This window comes from Hippocampus guttulatus, chromosome 21 (assembly GCF_054856545.1).
Source record: "Hippocampus guttulatus isolate MCC_2025c chromosome 21, RoL_Hgut_1.0, whole genome shotgun sequence".
Classification (NCBI taxonomy): domain Eukaryota; kingdom Metazoa; phylum Chordata; class Actinopteri; order Syngnathiformes; family Syngnathidae; genus Hippocampus; species Hippocampus guttulatus.
In genome coordinates this window covers 3,441,169-3,462,976 of record NC_141281.1, presented here as the reverse complement: position 1 = coordinate 3,462,976, position 21,808 = coordinate 3,441,169, and the positions used below count along the sequence as shown (strand labels likewise).

The 21,808-nt window shown below is 44.7% G+C and overlaps 1 protein-coding gene across 3 annotated transcripts in view; it reads left to right on the top strand.

The window, feature by feature from the left end:
• The window catches only part of ctnnd2a (catenin (cadherin-associated protein), delta 2a), a 114,658-nt gene that overhangs the window by 64,851 nt on the left and 27,999 nt on the right, over positions 1–21,808 (top strand). For 2 of the 3 annotated variants that reach the window (XM_086102126.1, XM_086102123.1), the window contains exons 12-15: positions 1,934–2,300; positions 12,784–12,916; positions 16,123–16,336; positions 20,533–20,719. In XM_086102126.1, the coding sequence (XP_085958252.1) occupies positions 1,934–2,300; positions 12,784–12,916; positions 16,123–16,336; positions 20,533–20,719 (901 nt within the window). The remainder of the gene's footprint in view (positions 1–1,933; positions 2,301–12,783; positions 12,917–16,122; positions 16,337–20,532; positions 20,720–21,808) is intronic. The other variant, XM_086102124.1, reaches the window with a different exon arrangement.

The following is a 21,808-nucleotide window of genomic DNA, read 5'->3' as shown; positions in this document are numbered from 1 at the left end:
AAAGAGGGGAGAAAAGATGAGGATTTGTTTCTGATGGGAGTGACTCTGCTTCATTACCCTCTCTCGCTCCGTGTCGGCCACTGCTCTGCCATCGTTTCATCTCCACACCTTTTTTTTTTCTTCTTTTCTTAAACTACTTTTCACTGGAATATCAAGAAAATGGGGAAGCTTTTTTTCCTCTCAGTTGCCATTTCGGTTTATCAAGTCCTCCGTGGGCCATACTAAATCGATGAAATAACATGACGCAACGATCAAACTTGTCCATCCATTTTGTGACTTTGGGACCATAGGCAAACAACCACTGATTCATTTACTACGTCTTTATTTTGCAATATGAGCATTTGTGGGTTGCATCTTTCCCAGTGTGGTTGCAAGGCAGACTGCCTGGTGAAATGCTCTTACTGGCCATATGCCCACTGCAGATACCCCTCGATTGTACTTCCCCCCCCTCACATGTGAACTTGAATAAGATGTGGTTCACCCCTCGAGGGACTCTTATTATATTGACCTTCATTTCCATATTTTACAGGACAGTCTTTTTCCTGCTTGTCTGAAACAAGTAATCAAAAAAAAAAAAAAAGAAAAGGTACGGTAATTAAGTGTTGTGTGATGTGTTAAGTCGGGGTGTTTGTGAGTTAAGGGGAGCGATGACAGGGAACAAGTGTGTGCCACTTCTCAAGAGAGCACTAACAAGCCAAGTACTCTCGGGCCACACTTAAAAGAGCCCCGCGCATGTACACTCACTGGTCACTTGATTAGATACAGTGGTTAAAAAAACGCTTGTTTTAGTGTGCAGTGGTGTACAACAACGATGCCTCTTACAGATGAAAAATAAAATCTCAGGATGATGTACAATTTTTGACTGAAAGGCAAAGGTCACCAGATTGTTAGGAATGCATTGTCATAGACAACCACATTACAATCCCCACTTGATACCTGCTTTCGTTATTTTGAATGCATTTGAGTATGCAAGTGAATGGATTACTGTAGTTTTGGCTTGATGCCCCTTGAACAACCAAACAGAAATCTGAAACTAAATTCTTACGATGTGAAGATTTGTTGAGATCGTGGGTTGTCCCTGGTGTTGTGGTCAGAGGATTGTTTAGGCAGCAATTTACATCTCATGTTGACTGTGTGGTTTTCGATTCAATTGCGATTTTCAGGGCTAATACTCCTTTAGGAGGAGCCTCACTGGATTGCGTTAAAGCCCCAGTCAATCACGACCCCCTCATTGATCCCGCACCTTTGTGATTTATCACATTGTCTTTGAAGAGCGTGTTTAGCGGGTACGTTTGCACGGGTGCACATTTTGTGTTTTTACCTTGAATTGAATGACGCACGAGATGGATCGGCCTCCCCACTTGTGTGTGTGTGTGTGTGTGTGTGTGTGTGTATACAGCCAGAGAAACAAGGCCCCCAGACTCACATTAACAGCTTGATATATTGCCGCTCCTTTGCTCCCACACAGGAGCGAAGGAAGGTGACAGCTCCGGTGGCCTTGCAGAATTCTTACGTCACCAAGCAATTCCCATGTCTCGCTAAGCACGTAAAACACATTTTGTTTTATGTTTTTCCAGTCGTTGCCGCTCACGAGCAGGTGTCTCATTATCCGGGCCAAAAACAAAAGTGCATCCCGTTGTTATCCAGCTACAGGACAAGAAGGAAAGCGTGCAGTGTGTGGGGCGTAGCATTTTGTAGCTCCTTTAGAATGTTCCTGAAGGAGCGACGTCTTGAAATGCAAGCGCAATTCCTCGCACTTGTCTAAATGATTCCCACACAATATTTGTCATTCTCTGTCTCTCTCCCTCTCTCCAATCCCCGCGGTAAACATTGGTCTTGTTGTTAATCCTGGGCATGTGGCCAATATTTATCAATCCATACGGAGACATGCCCGTTTGCTCTCCTCCTTCCATCTCATCAACTGTCCTTGTAGACTTCTCCCACCGTCTCCATGAGCATGTCCTAAGTTATGTCCTTTGTCCCTACTTTCCTGCCATAGCTCCCTCCTCCCCTGGTGTCGACTCCACCCCTTTGCAGCGAACAGGAAGTCACGGCACGGGAACGGCAAACTACGGCCGTGGCGGGAGCAACAACTATGCCACGGTGGGACCGGGCTACACCACCAGCGTGGGAGGAGGCGACATGTACGGCTCGGACCCCTACGTGGCCGACCCTTACCGCACCCTGCAGTACTGCCCCTCGGTGGTCGAATCACCTTATAGCAAGTCTGGGCCCGCCTTGCCGCCAGAAGGCACCCTGCAACGTTCGCCTTCCGTTGACTCCATTCAAAAGGACCCCAGGTAAGATCCCTCCATATAAAGTACAAATCTCAAAAAAACATTAAACTGATTTATATTTCTCTCAATACGCATCGGAAAAATATCTTGCAATCGATGAATGACGATGACAGAGCCTGCGATTGGCTGGCAACTGATTCAGGGTGTCCCCCGCCTACTGCCCGGAGATGGCTGGGATAGGCTCCAGCACCCCCCGCGACCCTAGTGAGGATCAAGCGGTTCGGAAAATGGATGGATGGATGGTGTTTTTGTGTTGAGCTGATGATTGACAACAAGGTAGATGTAGACGCTATTTTCGTGTACGGTACAGAATGTTAGGAATACCTCCGCATTTGACTGGTTTTGTCAAAACATCAAATGTATGGGGAAAAACGGTGACAGCTCAAATTCCTCACTTGTTCTTTTTGTCAGTCCATGATAATCCCTCATTCTGCCTCATCTGATTGTATTGTGACTGCACTGCGTGTTACATTTCTCTTTGCCAACGAGGTTAACTGGCTGCCTCGTCCAACTGCAGTCTTTCTTTTTCGATAATTGGATCAAGCTGAGCTTGCATGAAGTGCTAAATGGGTTATTGGCTATTTAGAGACAAGGAATGACTTGACTGAAGGCAGCGTGTTTTTTTTTTTTTAAAGAGTGTGCTAATGCGCGTACAAGGAATCAATGTGTTTGGGGTTCTATATTTCCCAGTATGTATATTGAATCCTAATGTGAGTGTGTGTTATGTGCGGCTGCTGGTGACGTTGTTAGGGCGCCATTACCAGCTGCAGAGGAGTGAGCGGGATGGAGTACAAGTGAGGACACAGAGTACTCACCAAGTCCTAATAGGTGAGGGGAGGAAAGGAAGGTGGTAGATTAAGTGGATAAGGGATGGAAAGGAGAAAGGAGAAAGCAAGTGAGAAACGGGTGAAGATGAAGCCGGAAGCAGAGGCGTTAGGTAAGCAAAGGGAAGGGAAGGGATAAAGAAGCACCCTGAAAAGGATGGGGTGGCAAATAGAGTAAGACGGGGGATTTGGTGAAGAGGAAAGTGGCTCAAAGTGCATACAATCATTTCGAGTAGCGGTTTTATAAGTTAGATTAGTGGGTGCCCAAATGTGTTCTTTTCCTTGTGGTTCCCTTAAAGCCCCAGAAGAAGTAAAGGCAGTCAATAAAGGAAAACAAATAAGGGGTGGCCACTAAGGAAGGAAAATACACACAAGAGTTTGATTAAGAAGAGGGAAGGAAGAAGAAACAAGGAGTGAGGCACCGTGGGTGGGGTGTGTGAGGAAGAACAAGGGGGAGAGGAACATTAGCTCAGGGAGAGTGGGAATTAGGGACCACTAAGGTGGAAGAGGTGGGTGTGGATGGTTATTGTTGCAAAGCTTAACAGCTCAAGAGAAGCACAGGTGTCTTGCAAACATCTTGAACGAGGTTGTATGTGTGTGTGTGTGTGTGTGTGTCAGCGGGGGGACTTTGGCCAAGTGAGATGCGGATTGATGGGAAAGCAAATGGAAGCTGTTGCAACACAGTGCTCAAAAACAAGACCGCCATCTATTGTTTCTCCCATGTGTTTGCTTTACTCCACTCTTATACAAGACCCAGCAAGCCCGCAGCATTCTGCCGGGGAGAACGCATACATGCCTTTCCATTGATGTTTTTTATATTAGCTAACGATTTTTAAGGGTACAATAAAATAACATACTGTGTCAACATACAACGCACGCATGCACGTATGTGTGTGTGTATATACACAGTGTGTGTATATATATATATATATATATATATATATATATATATATATATATATATATATATATATATATATACACACACACACACACACACACACGCGCACTGGTGGATTGGATATATTTTGCTTATGTATGAGTTTACAGATGGGATAGCTGCTTTCGATGGAAATGAAGGTGGCAGCAAGCTGAGTGTACACTGCGTTTGTATGTGTGACAGATTCTTGACCACAGGATTATCTGCAAACTGGGGATTCCGCAGCCGCATAAGTGAAAGAACCTGTCACTGCACTGTTTACGACACCGTAGCTGGGGATTACTATTGTCTCAAGTGCAGAGAGATTTCTTTTCACCTCATAAACTGTGGCTACTTGCCACACTTTCTGTTCTCTAGTTTAAGGTTTTTCAGATTTTGTGCAGTAATACTACGGTACAGAATTATTCAGCAAATATGCAGGAGTAACTTCTGATGAGCACTTTGGTGCGAGTGCAATTTTTGGAACGTAACGGAAAGGATAGGGATCTAATAATACATGAAAATGATTCATTGCCATTTTTATTTGAAAATTTGTCAAGTGTGTGGTTTGCTAGCTTAAAGTTTGCGGCTCCATTAGGAAATTATGAAGGTGACGTTTTTATTTGAAAAGAGCTTCTGTTGCAGTGCGCTTTGCAAGCTGAAAGTAGTTTCAGCACCATGGAGAGCACCACGCGGTGACTGTTTCATTAGGACCAAGGACAGCGTCTAAGAACTAATGAGGGAGTATAGAATTGCAGCCAATAGTACCAGTTATGGTCAAATATGAACGTATTTTACATTAAACACAAAAATATGTTGTATTACTCCCAAAGTTTCATTTTGCTTTGTGATTTTTTTTTCGTCTGACGAAATGAGTTTTTCTGTGCTGAATGGTGTTAGGTCTGTGGATGCCTATGTCATCAAAATGTTTTAAATGCGCTTGCACCCCCACCCTTGGATAAATTCATTCAAAGGAGAAACAGTGAAGGATTGAGAACTCGGGCCTTGGTGAGAGGTGACTGCAATATAACCAGATGTAGAACAAGGTTCGGTGAAATGATCTCCTCCGTAAGAGGAACGCAATCCTAGAATAAGTTGCCAATACACATTAGAGACTGCGATAATTTAAATACCGTTTCCAGACTCCAGCCTGTTCCAGTGGGCTTCTGGCCAACCAATTCGTAGTTCTAAGTGATTTGTCTGTCCTGGTCTTTTGTCTTATAATTGAGTACTGCAACTGCTTGTATTGTTTCTTTCATGACCTATTTGGTGTTTGTGGTCTTAAAGTATATGTGTCTCACTGTGTTATTTTAGAAACGTGCCTTGGGACTACGTCTGAAAACTAGCATTTATGCTAAGTCCGGCACATTTACACTGTTTCTTCTTGTGTTGGTTAATGTGCACTGTCCCAATTGAATAAATAAATCCAAAAATAAATACATACATACAAAAATAAAAAGGCGTTTCATGATGCATTCTTGGTCAAAAGATTAGGAACTCAAAATTCAAACCTTGCCATGAGTAAATGACGAAAGGGGGCTGCAGGCCGAAAGGAAACAAAATACTATCGGTTTGGGCAATTAAAATGATCGAGGGATCACAATTTGTCATCGGTGCTTAGGAGAGAGAGAGAGAGAGCGAGAGCGAGGTGTGATGGGTGGATGGGCCAGTAAATGCATACTTTGTCACAGTCCCAAAGTGAGGGAGGGATTGACAGAGAAATGGAAACAGGGAGAGAATATCGAGGAGAGGACGCACACTTTTGCCTCTCAACATGCCCCCTGGGTCATTTCCACTCCACACGAGAAATGCATGCTGGGATATGGTATCACCTCCAGGGGAGGGTAATGATGCCTTGCCAGAACCTCGGCCCCGAGGCAGAGCTGTACGTGCGTGTGATGGTGCGCCGGGGGGTGCGAGTGCATGTGCAGCTGTGGCTTGGTCGTCGCCCCTGCCTCTTCCGAGTAAATTGCCCATTGTCGTCATTTTCCTTTTTGGAAGTGGCCTATCTATTTGTGTGCATGTTTGGGGGATGTGTTTGGTTGACCTTGGAATGAAAACAAATGGTTGTGTCTCCGCCTCCATCTTTTTTCCTCTGGTCTTCCCTCTGGATCTGACGACTGGCTATTCGGAAGAACTAGTAATCGTCATTTTCGGCGCATGACACAGTCTCACTTATTCATTTCTGTCTTCCGAATCCATCATAGCCATGCGCTCACGCTATACGTCATCATCACCGCCATCATTTGCAGCATGGCGTCGCCATCTGAAGCTTTTGGCGAGTGGTGGTGCCCTCTGCGGTTCGCCTTGCCGTCTTATTGCTCGAGTGTGTGCTAACGAGCGGAGCAGGTGCACGAGCCACACACCCGTCGATTAGTTTTCTCTCCCTTTTGCGTCATTTCACTGTTTTTATCTTCAGCTCACATAAGGGCCTGTGGGTAATGCCGAAATATTAACACTCACACGGCACCCATTGTTCTATTACAACAGCAATTAAGAGAGTGAGAGAGAGAGAGAGCGAGAGAGAGAGAGAGATTTTTAAATTTCATCAAGTCAAAACATTTGGATTTACCGTCTCTCTATATTGGCAGCAGGCTTGTCACCTTGGCGTGCACGTGCATGAATAGGAGAGGTAATAAGCTTGAAAAAGAGCAGTAAATCAACACCACTGACTAAGTGTTTGACTGTGCAATAAATATATGTTACTGTGATGAGACTCTGCCAGACGATTATTGCATTACTCCCCATTACTCCCTCGCGCCCGCACACACATTCGGTCCAGGCCAGGTGACCATAATGACTGCGTAAACCAGTGCAATTCTACAGCGCCGCCACAAATCACAGCCTTTACAATGAGCACTAAAATACATTAAGCCCTCCCTCTGTCAAACATTGTAAAGCATAGCCCCTTTTACCGAGCCTGCGCGCTCGATTGGTGCATCTGTCGCTGCGGCGCACGACAGCGCAGGCTCACCGTAAACGCATCATTAGATGCCCGTCGATGCCAGTGACGGCATCCAGGACCTTGACAGTGGTAGCCTTGCGTTAAACTTCACACCCTTGCCATGGCTTGCCACTAGCCTGTTTCCGCAGGTAACATTCTACCTCTGTTATGCCTGCAACGCGACTATGAGCACAATGTGCAAAATGTGCACGTAACCTCCACGCACAGCATGGTCGAAATAACTCAATGAGATCAAATAGAAAATCTTAATGAACTATTTGTGAAGCGAATTTAAGTTGAACCAACTTTTTTGCTTGACAATCAGGCATTGATCGATTTGTGACGTCCGGACTGCATCTCGCTTGGACGCTCTGCTCAATATTATGCACGTGAAGATATTATGTTAAATAGAATAATCCAATCTTTAAAAAAATATTTCTACATACAATATTGCATCATAAAAACCTTTGCTGTATTTTATAACACATCCCTGCAGATGAGACACACACGAACATGTGCATACATATTCAGAGAGATGGAATGCAGTTTTGACCTGAGCATGTCAGCCTATCTATGGCTCATTTGTCGTTGCATGCAGCATGTGGATGAGGAGGGTCGCAGTGAGCTCAACCTTCAAGAGACCCGTGACTTAAAGCTGCAATTTGTCAATTACTCGCATGCACACGCGCGCGTTAACCTCCTCATTAGCATTATCAGCACGGAACCAGCTCGTTTCTCCTGCTTTTCATTCAGAGGCTGCATCGCGCTACTTGTTGAGGTGATTGCATCTGGGCTTTCAAATCAAAAGACAATGCACCGCTAATTTCTCAGCCAGCTCTTATTCCTCCATCATCTTAATCTTCCTCTCTCACTTTGATTGGTTAAGTGCACGAGATGAGGATTTTGATCGGATATTTTGCTCACTGTGTTTGATCACGGCTGCAGTTAGTGTCTTCCCTCAGTCTCAGAACATCTCGTATGCTTGAATCACTACCTCGAGTATTTTTAAAGCATGGGGGGGGGGGGGGGGGGATCAACATGCATGATCAGTTCTTATAGTGATGTGACCAGCACATCACATCGCACACATAAAGATATGTCCACCAACAATATTGCGAGTCTCCTCCCCTGAACCGAAAATCTCTGTTGTAGTACTTTGACTGACCTGTGTGGGGCAGCATGATGCCAAGTGGCAGTCAGTGAAGCATGCTGGAATGTGCAAGGAAGAAGAAAGAGTAGCGCTCAACGAAGTAGAAGCTTGTTCGGACTGTTCGTGTTAGGTTGATTGTTTTTAGTTATCATACATTTGCACATTATTAATGATGAATTGATTCTGCTTGCAATGTATGATAAGTCAAAACAATCAACCTCACAGTTGGCTCCATTTTTATTGTGTTGAATGACTTGTGAGACGCATTCCTGGCTACCTGCATCCGCACAAACCTTGGGTCACCTTCCAATCGGCTAGTGTAGCGTTTCAAGTCCCAGAGATTGCCGCTTTTAATGATCATCATCACATTGTTCTCTGGGCGGTGCATAATTCTCGAGGTCACCTCACGGTCTAATGTGTGTTTCACTGCTTTGCTGCGTAAACATTCAGTAATTGCACTGCATCAAAGGGGAATTGCGACTCTGGGCTGAAAATTTGTGCTCAGCAAATTGTGTATGGGATAATCGCCTTGTAAATATGTGTGGACTTTTTCCTTTTTTTGTATGAATGAGTTTGTGTAATGTACTGTATGTACGTGTGAGTTCATGACTAAAAAAACAAAAAGTCGATTAGGACTCAAATTTTGTGTGATCATCTTCAAGCCTGAATGTTTTATTCTAACACTGGTTGGTATTTGGAACTATTCATCATTTATAGATGAATTGACGTGTGCGTTTTCTTTCACGGGTATGTTTGCTGTCATACATTTCATGTTTCGCTTTTTTTTTTCCCCACAGCATCCATAGCATCATGATGTGTAAGCCAGTTTCATTCCGCACACCTCAAATTCTTGTCACTCAGACTCTTTGATTAACTTTCATTCACACTCCCTAGCCATCCATCCCAGACTGGAAGAGCCTGGAGAAAGTCTATTCATTTTTTTTTTCTTCCTTGTCTTGGTCTTTTTTCCCAACCTATCTAATATAGAACAAGGAGCAGACTAAGATGGGCACTGTGGGGTTTTATGGGGGCGGGGGGGTGGGGGGGCTACTGCTGTGTGCAGACAATTGTATGGCTAGAATGAAAGTGCAAGTCGCATCTGGCGTACTAGTCCTGATGTGATGAGGATGATAAAAGAAGTAATATGTACTTCTCCTCTCTTCATCACATTCCTTGATCTCATTCTTGGCCTTCTCTTTTCTTCTCTCTTTCTCACCATTTTCCTTCTATTTCTACCCCAAGAGCGGTTTTCTTATACTGGCTATGCATTCAAATGTGAAGGGAGGGCAGTTTAGCTTTTGGAGATGGGAAGAGCGGTATCTAAAGGGTTCCAATTCTGTATCACATGGGATTGGTGCACAGCATGTCAGCCATCCAAGTCACAGAAAAACAAAGATAGAAGTTGGAAGTGGCAGGGACATTTGGGCCAGCATAGAACAACAGATGCTTTTCCCAGGATCAGTTGTTAGGGTGTCAATTGTGCAGTATTCAGTGAGATTTTATGCTGCTTGAAGATGTTCAAGGTGTTCATATCTATAAAATTATTCGTAGTGTTTGAAAATGTTAAGTATTTTATTCATTTGTATCCTTACAGTAATTGTTCTGCTAGGCAACTTAGCTTGGCATCGATAATACTTGTATGTAGTATCTAGCAGTCAAGCAATCAGCAAACGCGTCTATCTTTCTTAAAGGTCCTAGATGATTACCGGGCTGGCCGCGAGTCGGAGATCGCATGCTATCTGGGCACATCTGCCATCGCTCTTCTGGTGGGACACGATTGTGCCGGAGTCCAGCGCTCAAAACTTCCGTGTCCCCAGGGAGTCATTCCTCGAAATCTGCGATCGTCATGATAACCCCCCAACGTCGTTGGTGCCAGAGTCTTGCTCAACATATAATTGGGGCCAGTTTCAAGAACCAGAGCGAGAACGAGAGCCACTTTCCGTGGTGGGAAACGAAAGAACTGGTGCTTGCCTGGGCACTGGCCTGCAGCTTGCACGAACACAAGCGCGGTCGAAAAAGGCCATATCTCCACAGGACCTTTTGAAAGTCTGAAACTGCATCCTTAGAAAATATGATGATCTTTTGTCAGCCCTTTCGGAGATTGGCTCTATTTGATAGCCCTTAAGTCAAACGATAATACACGAGATAAAAGCCCAAAGAATCAATATTTTATATCACAATTTTTTTTTTCCGCTGAAGGCTTGTCGATATAGCCTCATCCAAACACGATGCTGACACTAGAAAACAAGTTGTGGTTCTGTCTGCCGATATGAATTGCAGGAATCAATTTTCTCTCTCTTGAAACTCGCTTAAGCATTGCATTAGATCAGCTCATGCCAAGTCAAGACACACGCACGCACACACACACACACACACACACACACACACACACACACACACACACACACACACACACACACACACACACACACACGCACACACACTATTTAGCTTCTCCGGAGTAACATACAGACACTTCATCACCTAAGGCTATAAATTACTTAAACTGTGTCCGGCACTTTCTCTCACTTTCCTCCTTCCAATATTTTTTAATCCCTTAACCAAATCTGGCTATCTTTATTCCTCCGTCCATTTCCGTGCCCTCAAAATGGATGTTCAGGTCCTAATTAGCATCTGCTTTGGTATGCACGGTGCTGCCCTGTTTGCCAATCAGTTAACATAAATGACAGGCCTTGTCCAATCAGATTAAGGCCAGCGAGACACACTTCCTGTCGGGCGCTGTCTTTTCAAATGTGTTGTGGGCTCGGAAAATGGATGCGAATGTAACCGCGAGGGCAAGAAGGACGTAATAAATTACAGGGATGCATATTTACTGGCAATGGAATATGAAAACCCACAAAAACACTGAGGGACATGCAATTTTGACACGAAAAACCCAAGCCGAGTTTCGGTCGGCGCGTGATGACTTGGGGGCAGACATGCTAACCACACCCTGCACGGCGCCGCCTGACAAAAACAAACAAAAAAAAACCCCACGTGTCAAATAATAAAGCTTTACAGGCCATTTAAAAATATATCTACCATATTTAGAGGCACCGAAGCTCGTAGAATTCTGGCAAGAACAAGCTTAATAATACATATTTTGTGTGAACTTGTGCCTGGCACAACCTTTTTGCGTTTCTATGTTTGCATCCCGCTGTTTCACGTCACTGGCTCGTCGCCCAGCGGTGTGTTTAACAGGTTTGTCCCGCTCATTAGCGCCAGTGTTGACCGGTGTCCCTTCTGAGGGCTGTTTACCTCTTTATCCTTTCCTTCTTTTGAAAAGAAATGTATTTTTATCCTCCCCTCTCCAGTACTCCTCTGTTGGGTTTTTCCATCCTCCCTCAGCTCTTTGCTCTGCTTTCCTCTCCGTGTGTGTCTTGCTCTCCCTACCAGGGCTTTTTTAATTAATGGGGAGCCACGATGCTTATCTTATCTTAGCAGATCTCACTGCTTTCTATTACGTACACTGACAGAGCTGTGAGGTTGGAAGCGATGGATCTCACACACACACACACACACACACACACACACACGCGCAGCCAGGTTTACAGGTTTAAAGGTTTGAACAAAGCTAAAGAGAGAAATAAATATACACTTATACGGACACACACACACACACATTTTGGAAAGAAACAAGTCGGGCCACGCGCGTCCACGTCTCCAGCCTTAATCAAATCTTGCCACTTGTACAGACACATAAACAAAGTCCCCTGATGTTATCTGCCCATGTGATTTAGTGTTGTTTGAGGGTACCTTTTCCTAAATGCCCTGGGAATGCCCCCCACTCCTCCTCCCCCGCTGCCTCCTCAAGCGCGGTCTTCCTATCGCTCCTCCACCTCCCTCCATCAGCCATGCTTTCCAGCTGAATGAACACTTATCATTTGGCAGATAAAGACCCGTCCGGGCAAGAGCTCACTTTATCTTGGAGAGCCATGTTTACTCCTCGTGAGCTCCGTGCTTTGTAACGATGCTTCTCACACCGCATGCTCTTGATCCAGCAGAGACCGCAGCATGGTGGCCGGGGCCATTTCCGGCTCCTCTGGCTGCTCAATTTCTTTGTATTTACCCTATTTTCATGTACGGGCAACGGAGGAAAATAAACCAGGTGGGGATTATAGCAGAAGCTATTTTGGCACACAAGGGCCAGCGTGAAGGCGGTAACGGCAAAATCAATCCCCATCGAGCAAAATCGATGCAGGTTGCAAAATTTCAACAAAGGCTTTTTGTGGGATCGCGGCGGGAGTCGCGAGTTTCCTGAAAGCCAGTTACTTAAAGGGCGGTTATTAAAGAAAATAACATGGGTGGTTGTGGAGATACACCCACCCACACTTTCTCAAACACTCCTCATTTTCCCATTCGGCGGACCATTCCAGAGGAATTGTCAGCAGTGGACGCTACCATGAGGGAGCCCCTTTCCTGGGTGTTGTTTTACTTGATTTACTCTTGCTCACAGGGGTGGAAATTGATGAAAGACGGCCCATATTAATAGCTGCACGTCTCCACATATAACAAAGAGGTCACGGTTGCGTTTGGTGTGATGGCTAGAGAGTGTGGGATTTTATTTGTCTTCCCCAAGGTAATAGCGGCAAGACGTTTGTTTGGTCTCCCAAGGAGTCAAAATGTCTCCATCTGTCCTGTGCGCGCAGGGAGTTTGGCTGGAGGGATCCCGAGCTGCCAGAGGTGATCCAGATGCTGCAACATCAGTTCCCATCTGTGCAGTCCAATGCTGCCGCATACCTTCAACACCTCTGCTTTGGAGACAACAAGATCAAAGCTGAGGTTAGTGTCGGCATAGCCGATAAAGCGCTTCCTCGCAAATGAGGGGATTAAGTTCCTCTGCGTAGTTTTGCATTCCCCGTGTCCCATTTCAAGTAATGGGCAGATAAATGAACCTGTTTGGAATTGTAAAGCTTACCCCCGTAACCTTCCTTTGAGTTCTCCTTTCTATCGATTTGTTTAATCTTACCGTTGCTATGGAATTTACTCAGTCCTCACTCCTTTCGCAAACCCAATTCCGGATGGAAGCCCTCAATGGGATACTTGAGCGGCTCTCTAAAAACAAAGTGTCGGCGTACACAATCACACGTGACTGGATGAAGTGCACAATCTGTTGAGACTCATTAGAAGAACTGTGTCAAAATTCTACCGCTAAGTCATGATGATGATGATGACGATGATGATGATGATTCTTTTTGAATGTACGAGACATCTACCTTAGTGCAATATAGAGAATAAATCCAATCAAAAATGTGTTAATCATGAGCATAGGTTCATGAATCATTCAGCGGAACAAAATAAGAGATGAATCTAAATGAATGAAGGCCATTATCAGTCATATTCTGACATTCCGCTTGCAGTGGCAACGTTGATCTAGGTGAAAATGTCTTTCTGAAAAAAGTACGCCTTGTGTGTGTAGCCATTCCCACACAGGTGCATGCTCACGCACGCGTGCATGATGAACCTGCTAACTTGCAGCTAACGTAGACAGTTAAGCTTCAAGACGATACCTGCAATTCTCACAAGGCGACTTATCCACCCGCCCGCGCCGGTAAAATCGGAAAATGCAGTCAGAGTTGCACATAAACGCATCGCCACTCGGCAAAACAAAAAACTTTCACCTGAATGTCTTTTATAATGGAGGCAATTAACGTTTCTCGGCGGAGGCATTCAACGGTGAGGCAAATAAAAAACCTCCCCATTCAAGTGCAGGGAGTTTCTTTCACCACTTTCAGTGTTTCATTCAAGGTCCAAAGTGCGGCAAGAGCACTTCATCATTCATTAGACAAGATGAATGATGCCCTGCCTATCGCATAATTGGCAAATGAAAGCATTTACACATGAGGATTTTTTATTTTCTTTTTTTAAACGTGCACATTGTGGAGCATGTCACTAGCTACACAAATCCCCCAGAATGAAATCTTCACATGTTTATTCATTAGATTGTGTTCTTATAAGCATCGCGAAGTTCAGAGCTTCTGTGGATCCCGCTCATTTGATTACATTGGGGAATTCTTGAAAGCTTGTCAACACAATTAACGTGCGACTGTAGCAACAGTATCCCCGCTGTTATTTACGATACGTCTCCATTGTCAGCCAACTGAACATTACTCTGTTGAATTATGTTACAGGAGCGACTTGTGTCATTAATACCTTGCTGATTAAAATTTCATGTTTTGTTTTAGTGCACTTGTTTGTGTGTTTAGTAAGCTCTTCAAGGCTCTCTTGAAGAATAGTAGCTGCCTTTCTTTTGTTCCAGAGGCAGGGAAAAAAAATCACAGGCAGGAAAGAGGTAGTTAAGAAAAGCACTTCTATTACGTACTTAACAAAAAAAGAAAAGAAAATTAAGCTACTAACCAGCAGTTGTACTGGATGGAGGGCAGGGGGGGGGGGGATGGGTGGTCAGATTTGTGCGGATCGGTGCTGCTGTTTTGGTATTTGACAAAATGAGCAATTTGTCACCGTCGATTTTCACTTGCTGTGAAGCCTTCATTGTGCTCTCTGCCTCCGTGCAAATATTAGATGGTAAATGGTGGCCTACTTTGGAAGGTCCCCATAGGGAAATCACTGCTTGAGGCCACAAACTCAATTAGGCAAAGGTTGAAAGGTTCTAAAATCGAGGCAAACTGTGAGACACCCCCCCCCCCCCCAAATTAAACCTGCATGAGGGTCTGCTTGCATGCAAGTGTGATGGCTTTGAAGGTGTGTGACATGTCTTCACTCGCAATCAAGCCACTAAAGAGTAAGTGTGCCGATGATGTGTCCTGACATTCCATATGTGGTGACTCATGCCCACTAACACTCTTGTTAACCATCACGGCGAAGAAGTGTCACCCGTGTATCCCGCGTATCTCGCTGGGATTTTTTTTTCATTTATTTATTTTCCTTTGAACGCCCGCAGCACCCCCGAGTCCCGGGATCTCGCCTGTCGCCGCCGCTAACTGTTACCACAGTAATGCTGTCGCTATGGGTTACCGATAGTTGTGGCTGCTGCAGAACAAAGACCAATCAATCCCCGCTTCTCATCTTCTTTGCACGGCATAAGGGGGTCGGGGGGGGGGGGGTAACGGACGGCCGCGTGGGTAACGCAAAGACAATGCAAAGCAATGGCATGATGCCGTTTTCATAGAATATGAGATGAAACAAGCCATACGAGGGAGACGGATTTGCACGAAGGGAACGCAGCTAAAGATTGTCGGGCGTGAGCGGGGACAGCAAGGAAACAATGTAGTCAATAGAGCAAGGTTAGTTTGCCATTCACGGCAACCCTTAATCCCTTTTAATTGAATAGATAAGCAAAGTCATTTTACTCAATAGACTCCTGCTGTGTCATCAACCACCCATGTCCTCTCCTTGCCCTTCAACGCACGCTTGTGCATTCCTTTTTCTTCTTTACCTCCGTCCCTTTTGAATATCTTTTCACTTCAATGTGATCAATGCAATGTTAGAAGTTGTTGTCTTTTTTTTCTCCCGAAAGCCCTGGCCAAAGTCACTTCTCCGTCTCTGTCATTCTATAAACCAAAGCACTTCAGGCAGATAGTTATTGTCCAAGGTGGAGAGGGAAGGTTTTCCATCAGGTTTTCCATATCTTTGGTGTGGTCTGTTGAATCGCTCGAAGGTATGATGCGTTTGGCCATTCGGCCCTTTTCTATACTGCTCATCCTCATTTTGGGGTCGCAAGTGAAAAAAAAGTAACCAGGTGGTGAGACATTTTGGGTCTCACCTCTGAACTTGGGAATCCCTTCAGGCCGTATCTTAGTGAGCGGACGAGGTTTGCAAGTGTGTGCACGCCGATCGCAAACGGTGGCAAAGCCATTCGCCAACAATTTGAATGATCTCAAACTTTTGTCGCAAAGAACTTTTCAGCATGCTCAAAATTTAATGGTGACCAGAAAAAAAAAACTGTTCATTATTGTCTGGACAACGCCTTGACAACAGTTTGACCGCGAAACCGACGCAGTGATCACTTTTCTGTCCGTGTGTTGTAGATCCGCAGACAAGGCGGCATCCAGCTGCTGGTCGACCTGCTGGACCACAGGATGAGCGAGGTTCACCGCAGTGCTTGCGGAGCTCTGAGGAACCTGGTTTATGGCAAGGCCAATGACGAGAATAAAGTGGCCCTGAAGAACTGCGGAGGGATCCCAGCGCTGGTCCGCCTTTTGAGGAAAACAGGAGACGTTGAAATCAGAGAGTTGGTCACAGGTACGATGTCTTTTGCAACACACTTATCTTTCCGCCGCCGTTACTCGGTAGCCACAGAAGAGCTGTTATCGTGGTTAAAAAAAAAAGTGTTTGCATGACAGGAAACGGTTTGGAAAAAGTGAACCACGTCTGTTATGTGGAGGTGTAAGCTCTGAATAGACCGTGCACGCACGCACGCACAGAAATCTGGGGCATAGATGCAAAGTATGCCTGCGCAAAATGTTGCCTCCTTTGGATTTGACTGGCGATGTCGAAGACAACCGCTCGACGCGCTCTCAAACAGTTGCGGCGTGTTTTGGGTCCTTGACATCAACACTGGCAGTATTTTAGCGGCGCCATTGACGTCATTCATAACTTTTTCACTCGCTCTTTAATCAACTGCAACTATTCATTCAAACCAAGGCTGTTCAACATTCCACTTGATTGATTTTAAAGAATTTCTTTTCAAATGTGAAGGAGCACTGCGGCTAAATTCGAATAAGGACGTTTCATGAAAGGCGGGCCGATATTGTCTCGAAACATCCTGACTCTCACAACTTTTTTTTTCCCCCCCTGCGTTTTCGTCTTGTTACTTGGCTACTGCTTGAGTTGTATTAAAATTCAAATTTCCTCATTTTTTTATTTGTCAAGTTCTGTAGCCCAACCTAAAATGAGTAAAATGCTCAATGCAAAATGATGACTTTGCAAACGGCGTCCCACTCACATTTCATCATCTTATTCGATGTTCTACGCACTGAAGCGTGACACCCTGCTGTCTCGCTTATATAATTCACATTCAACTATCAGTGTCATATCCGTATGTTGCTGCAATTGTTTGTCAGCATGACAATGGCTCCGCAGCCTTGGGACAAGTTAATGCAACAAACTACAGTGTGATTCTCTCTCTCTCACGGTCTTCAGACTTCAAAACCCATCGGCGTTAACTTTTGTTAGTCCAGCCCTTCTACTGATTTTCATCGGAGGATGGATTGATGGAATTACTATTACATTACTAATCAGTGTTCAATCAACTCAACTCAACTGTATTTATAGAGCACTTTCAGACAGCCATCGCTGCATACAAAGTGCTGTACATGGAGCAACTAACATGTACAACAGTAAAGCAACAAATCGGTAACAAAGAATCAGTCCATCGGGAATGCATCAGGGCCAACGGCGGCCACTCAAACGGCACGCGCTCGCGCTACTCCTTATTTTTCCGTAGCCAGACGTAGTTGTGCTTGAGTACGAAGCAATGAGATTCCTCCTTACCATCCACGTCTTGACAGTCTTATCGAATTTTGTCCTCCTTGATGAAAGGTGCTTTGTAGTCTGGGAAATGAGACAGGAAACCTTTTACTGTATTGCGTTGTCCTTTCTGAAGTTTACATTTAGACGAGATTTATTGGCTTCCTGGCCCTCCGTGCGAGTGAGATAGGAGGAAGTTGAGGCTTCCGGGCCTGTCAATCAAAGTCCGGTCGATACCGAGGCTCCGGGTGTCAATAGGAGAGGAGATGCTATCCGTGCTTGCGGGCTCACCTTGAGGTGCCGGACTGTGACATCAGACTGGGCTGCGGCTCATGGAATGCTCCGCCTAGCTGAGAGGGGCACAGGTGACATTTGGCAGTTTTTCTCCATCTTTTCTTTGTTAGCATGTTAGTCGTGAAGACGGATCGACTTCCATTGTCTTTCGCGACTAAACATCCAATGCTGGACCCAATTTATTCTGTGATGCTGGCCGACCAATGATTTGGAACGATATGTTGCAGAGTCGGACGTTTTGCAATCATTAAACCATTTCAAAAGTACAGGCAATGAACTTTAGAAATTATTTTTTAAAAATAGGAATGGGGGGAAAAAAAAGTACCGGCATGTAGAAACCGGCCAATATAAAATCAGTAAGTCAAGGCGTCTACTTTAGATTTTTCGTTTTGGATATTTTGCCACCTATGCTGGATAATTTCTCGTCTTTGACTCTGCTGTTAACTCATTCGCACCAAGCTGTGTAGTTGAGGGGCTGTTTCATAAAACATTTCCACTTGACTCCTACCAGGCTTGGCTCCCCCCTGACAAGTCATACTCTCATTTATTCATGAATTCATGCAATCATCCCCACATTTCCCCCCAAACCACCAGGCTCCTTGGAAACTGTCTGTCATGTGTCTGGAGGGACCCAGTTTGAGCCCAGAGAGAGAGAGAGAGAGACGGATTAGAGTGGATGAGATAAAGGAGAACACACACTCACACACACACACACACGCACACACTTTCTGGCTGGCACACAGAAAAAGCTCTCAAATGATGTCATTGTCTGTTGGTCACCTGACTGCAATACTCCAAAGGGCCCTGTAGGTTTAGTGAAGCGTGGCAGATCCATGTTTCTTGAGCAGGCAGATGTGTGTGCGATAGTGTGTGTCAGACCTGAATTTGGCCAACATGACACAGTGGCAGACGCAATGTCCTTGTCCCAGAAAACGCTTCAGCCTTTACTCTAGTTTCTGTCCGCGGGCACTTGACGAAGAACACAATCTATGGCTGCAAGCTGATTGCAATCATGAGCCAACATTCGTAGCCTCTTAAGAAACACAGGCTTGAGTTCCTCCAGATGGTTGACCTGTGTTGTCCGCACCTTTAAGGCCTCGGAAAACACATTTATAATGTGCTGTTGTTTTTTGTGTGGGTTTTTTTTTTTTGTGGGGGGGTTGAATTGCTTGTGCAAGTTCTTGTGATACGAGAGCATTGGTGACGAAAGAGAGAGAGGCTTGAGGAGTGCAAAAAAAAGGTTGGTGAGCGCTCAGTGATGGCAAATGTTGCCATGGAAACGCATGCACAGAAAGGTCCAAGCCCCTGATTGGTGCCAAGTAGCAGCACTGGTCATCACCTTATCACCCTCTTTGTCCTTGTTTCCCAGACCGTCAAAAAGGCGCACACAAGCAATTATCCTCTTTGATTCTCTCTGGCCTACTTTCACACAAATTGCCACATTTTGCTTTTGCACAGATGAATGTGTGCTTTGACTTTTTATCTCTTTTACCAATATAAAACGGTCCCACACAATAACAAAGCAATCATCTGGGTTTGGATGCATTTTTAAAGGAAACGTGTTCAAAAATGGATTTGGATCCAGATGATTTTCGTTCGTGCAACAACTTGACGAAATAAAATGGAGTAAATTCGACACATCATTTCTTCCAATGTAGGGAGCAGTCAGAAGATCTTTTTTGCCAGGAATGTTGTTTAATTTCATAAAGCATGTTTACTGTACTATCGTACTGACACAAATCCAGGCCTTACCCTTTTTAAAATCATTTCTTTTTTTCTTTATTCACATACGTTGATAAATAGTTTGTGTCGGTGTCATGATGTGTGAATTCTATGACTCCAGAAGCATGAGACATGGTGACTTTAATTTCTAGCTTCTTTTCCTTTTTTTGGGGGAGGAAAAGGACAAAGCTCACCATGGCAATACGACAAAGCATGTGTCATCTTTTGTCTCAGTCTGTTCCTGCCTGACTAAATTATTACTCAGCTTGTCTGACTGTCCTCCCCCATATTAGTTTCTTGTCACCAACTTTGTCAGCAGTACATGCACTTGTTAATATTTTCAACTCTGCAAATGCTGATGGGGACTCATTCGTATGCCGTTCCAGAAAGAGAAATGTCTCGTGTTCATTGCTTGTTGTCGTCTCAGCAGGTAGACAGTGTGTGAGCATGCACGGACTGTTGATAGCAGCTTGTGTGCAATGTAGCCAAGGCACAAAATTACTTGTCACTTCATCACAAATATGGAGTCGGTTTTAAGGACTGCTCCTCGGGTATGAAGAGGAGAAAGCGAAAAACTTTTATCCTTCTACGGTCTTTTTTTTTGGGCTCGAGCCTTGTGGCCTCTCCTCCGTCGCCGTGTTCAAATTTTCAGGCTGTCTTTGTTTGTCACATCAGTGTGAGCAACAAGATCCAACTTTTAACCTTACAAAATACAACCAAATGCTTTGCCCTGGACACCTCTGAGAGGTTCACATCACCGTCTGCTTAAAATTCCATCAAATATGCGCCTCTAAATGTCATGCTAGCAGACAGAGAGCCGAGGAAGTCAGCGGGAGACACTGCGTTTCCTTGGGAACCACAAGGAATTTTTCCAAAGCAAATCTTTCCTGATAAAAATCAACCAATCTGTCGGAACGGAATCATGCTAACAAATTCATTCGTTTTATGCCCAGGCGTCCTGTGGAACCTGTCGTCATGTGACGCTCTCAAGATGCCAATCATCCAGGATGCGCTGGCTGTGCTGACCAACAGCGTCATCATCCCCCACTCCAACTGGGACTCCTCCCCCAATCACCATGACGACCGCAAGCTCCAGCTTCATACTTCCCAGGTGCTGCGAAATGCGACCGGTTGCCTCAGGTAAAAGCACCGTGCACACTTCGGGAAACTCTCGTGGAGACATGCTAATTGTTACAAGTGGATCGAGATGCGCAGAGTCTTTCTATTAGGGAAGATAAAAAGACTAAAAATCAATGAGTTGATTCATTGTACGTGTGGATTGTGTTGTTTTGTTTTTAAGCTGTTGGTTGAAGCAAGGCTGCCCTGCGTAGTCGGCTCCTCTCGAAGCATTTGCGGCAAAATTTAGAAGGCTGCCCACCAGCCCGGGGCGATGTGTGTTTCCCCGCGTTTGCTGGCTAACCAAGCAGAGATTCTACAGTCACTTTATTCTGAACACGAAAAATGGTCTTGATGCAGAAATTCTGAAATTGATGACGGAAAAGCTTCGACAGTTGAGCTCTAGCCTATGAACGCAGCAGTCTAATTTGGCTTGCAATACTTTGTGCATATTCCTGAAAACGAACCAACAAGCGCTACATTCAATAGGGAGATTTTTCAAAGGTAAAGCATGCTAGCTCCCTGCAGTACTTTCTCTCTTTACTGCCATTCTGCCCATGTTTTTTTTTAATGTTGGAAAAATGTAGCGGATTTTATGAATTTGTGACATTCAAATTCACATCACGTGCATTGCACAATGTGTATATTCATTTCATTGTTGCAGGCATTTTATTGTGCACCATGCATATATTCATGAATGCTAACTATTTTCTTATGCACCGTTTAAACTCATACGCCTTTGATTCTTGGCTCCAGATGGTAACCATAGCAACAACTTTCATACTTACTCAAGTTGTTGTCACTTGAGGACTTTCTTTTTGGTGCGTGAGGCTGATCAAAACAACAACAACAAAAAAAATGCTTCCCGCTTGTTGAAGCTTGACATTGAGAAGTGACAGCATCGAGGAAGCTGCTGAATCTAGCTTTTCAGGTAACATTTCACAATGTGGAGCAATTTGATTTGGGATCTATAAAATGTAAAACGTAATATTTGCTTGAAAAAAAGCAACAAAACCCCAAACATTTGAATTTGGTTTACGTGTGTGCAGCACCTAATCAGCCCAGAAGTAATCAATGTCATCAATCAGCACCCAAATTCACATATGCACGCAC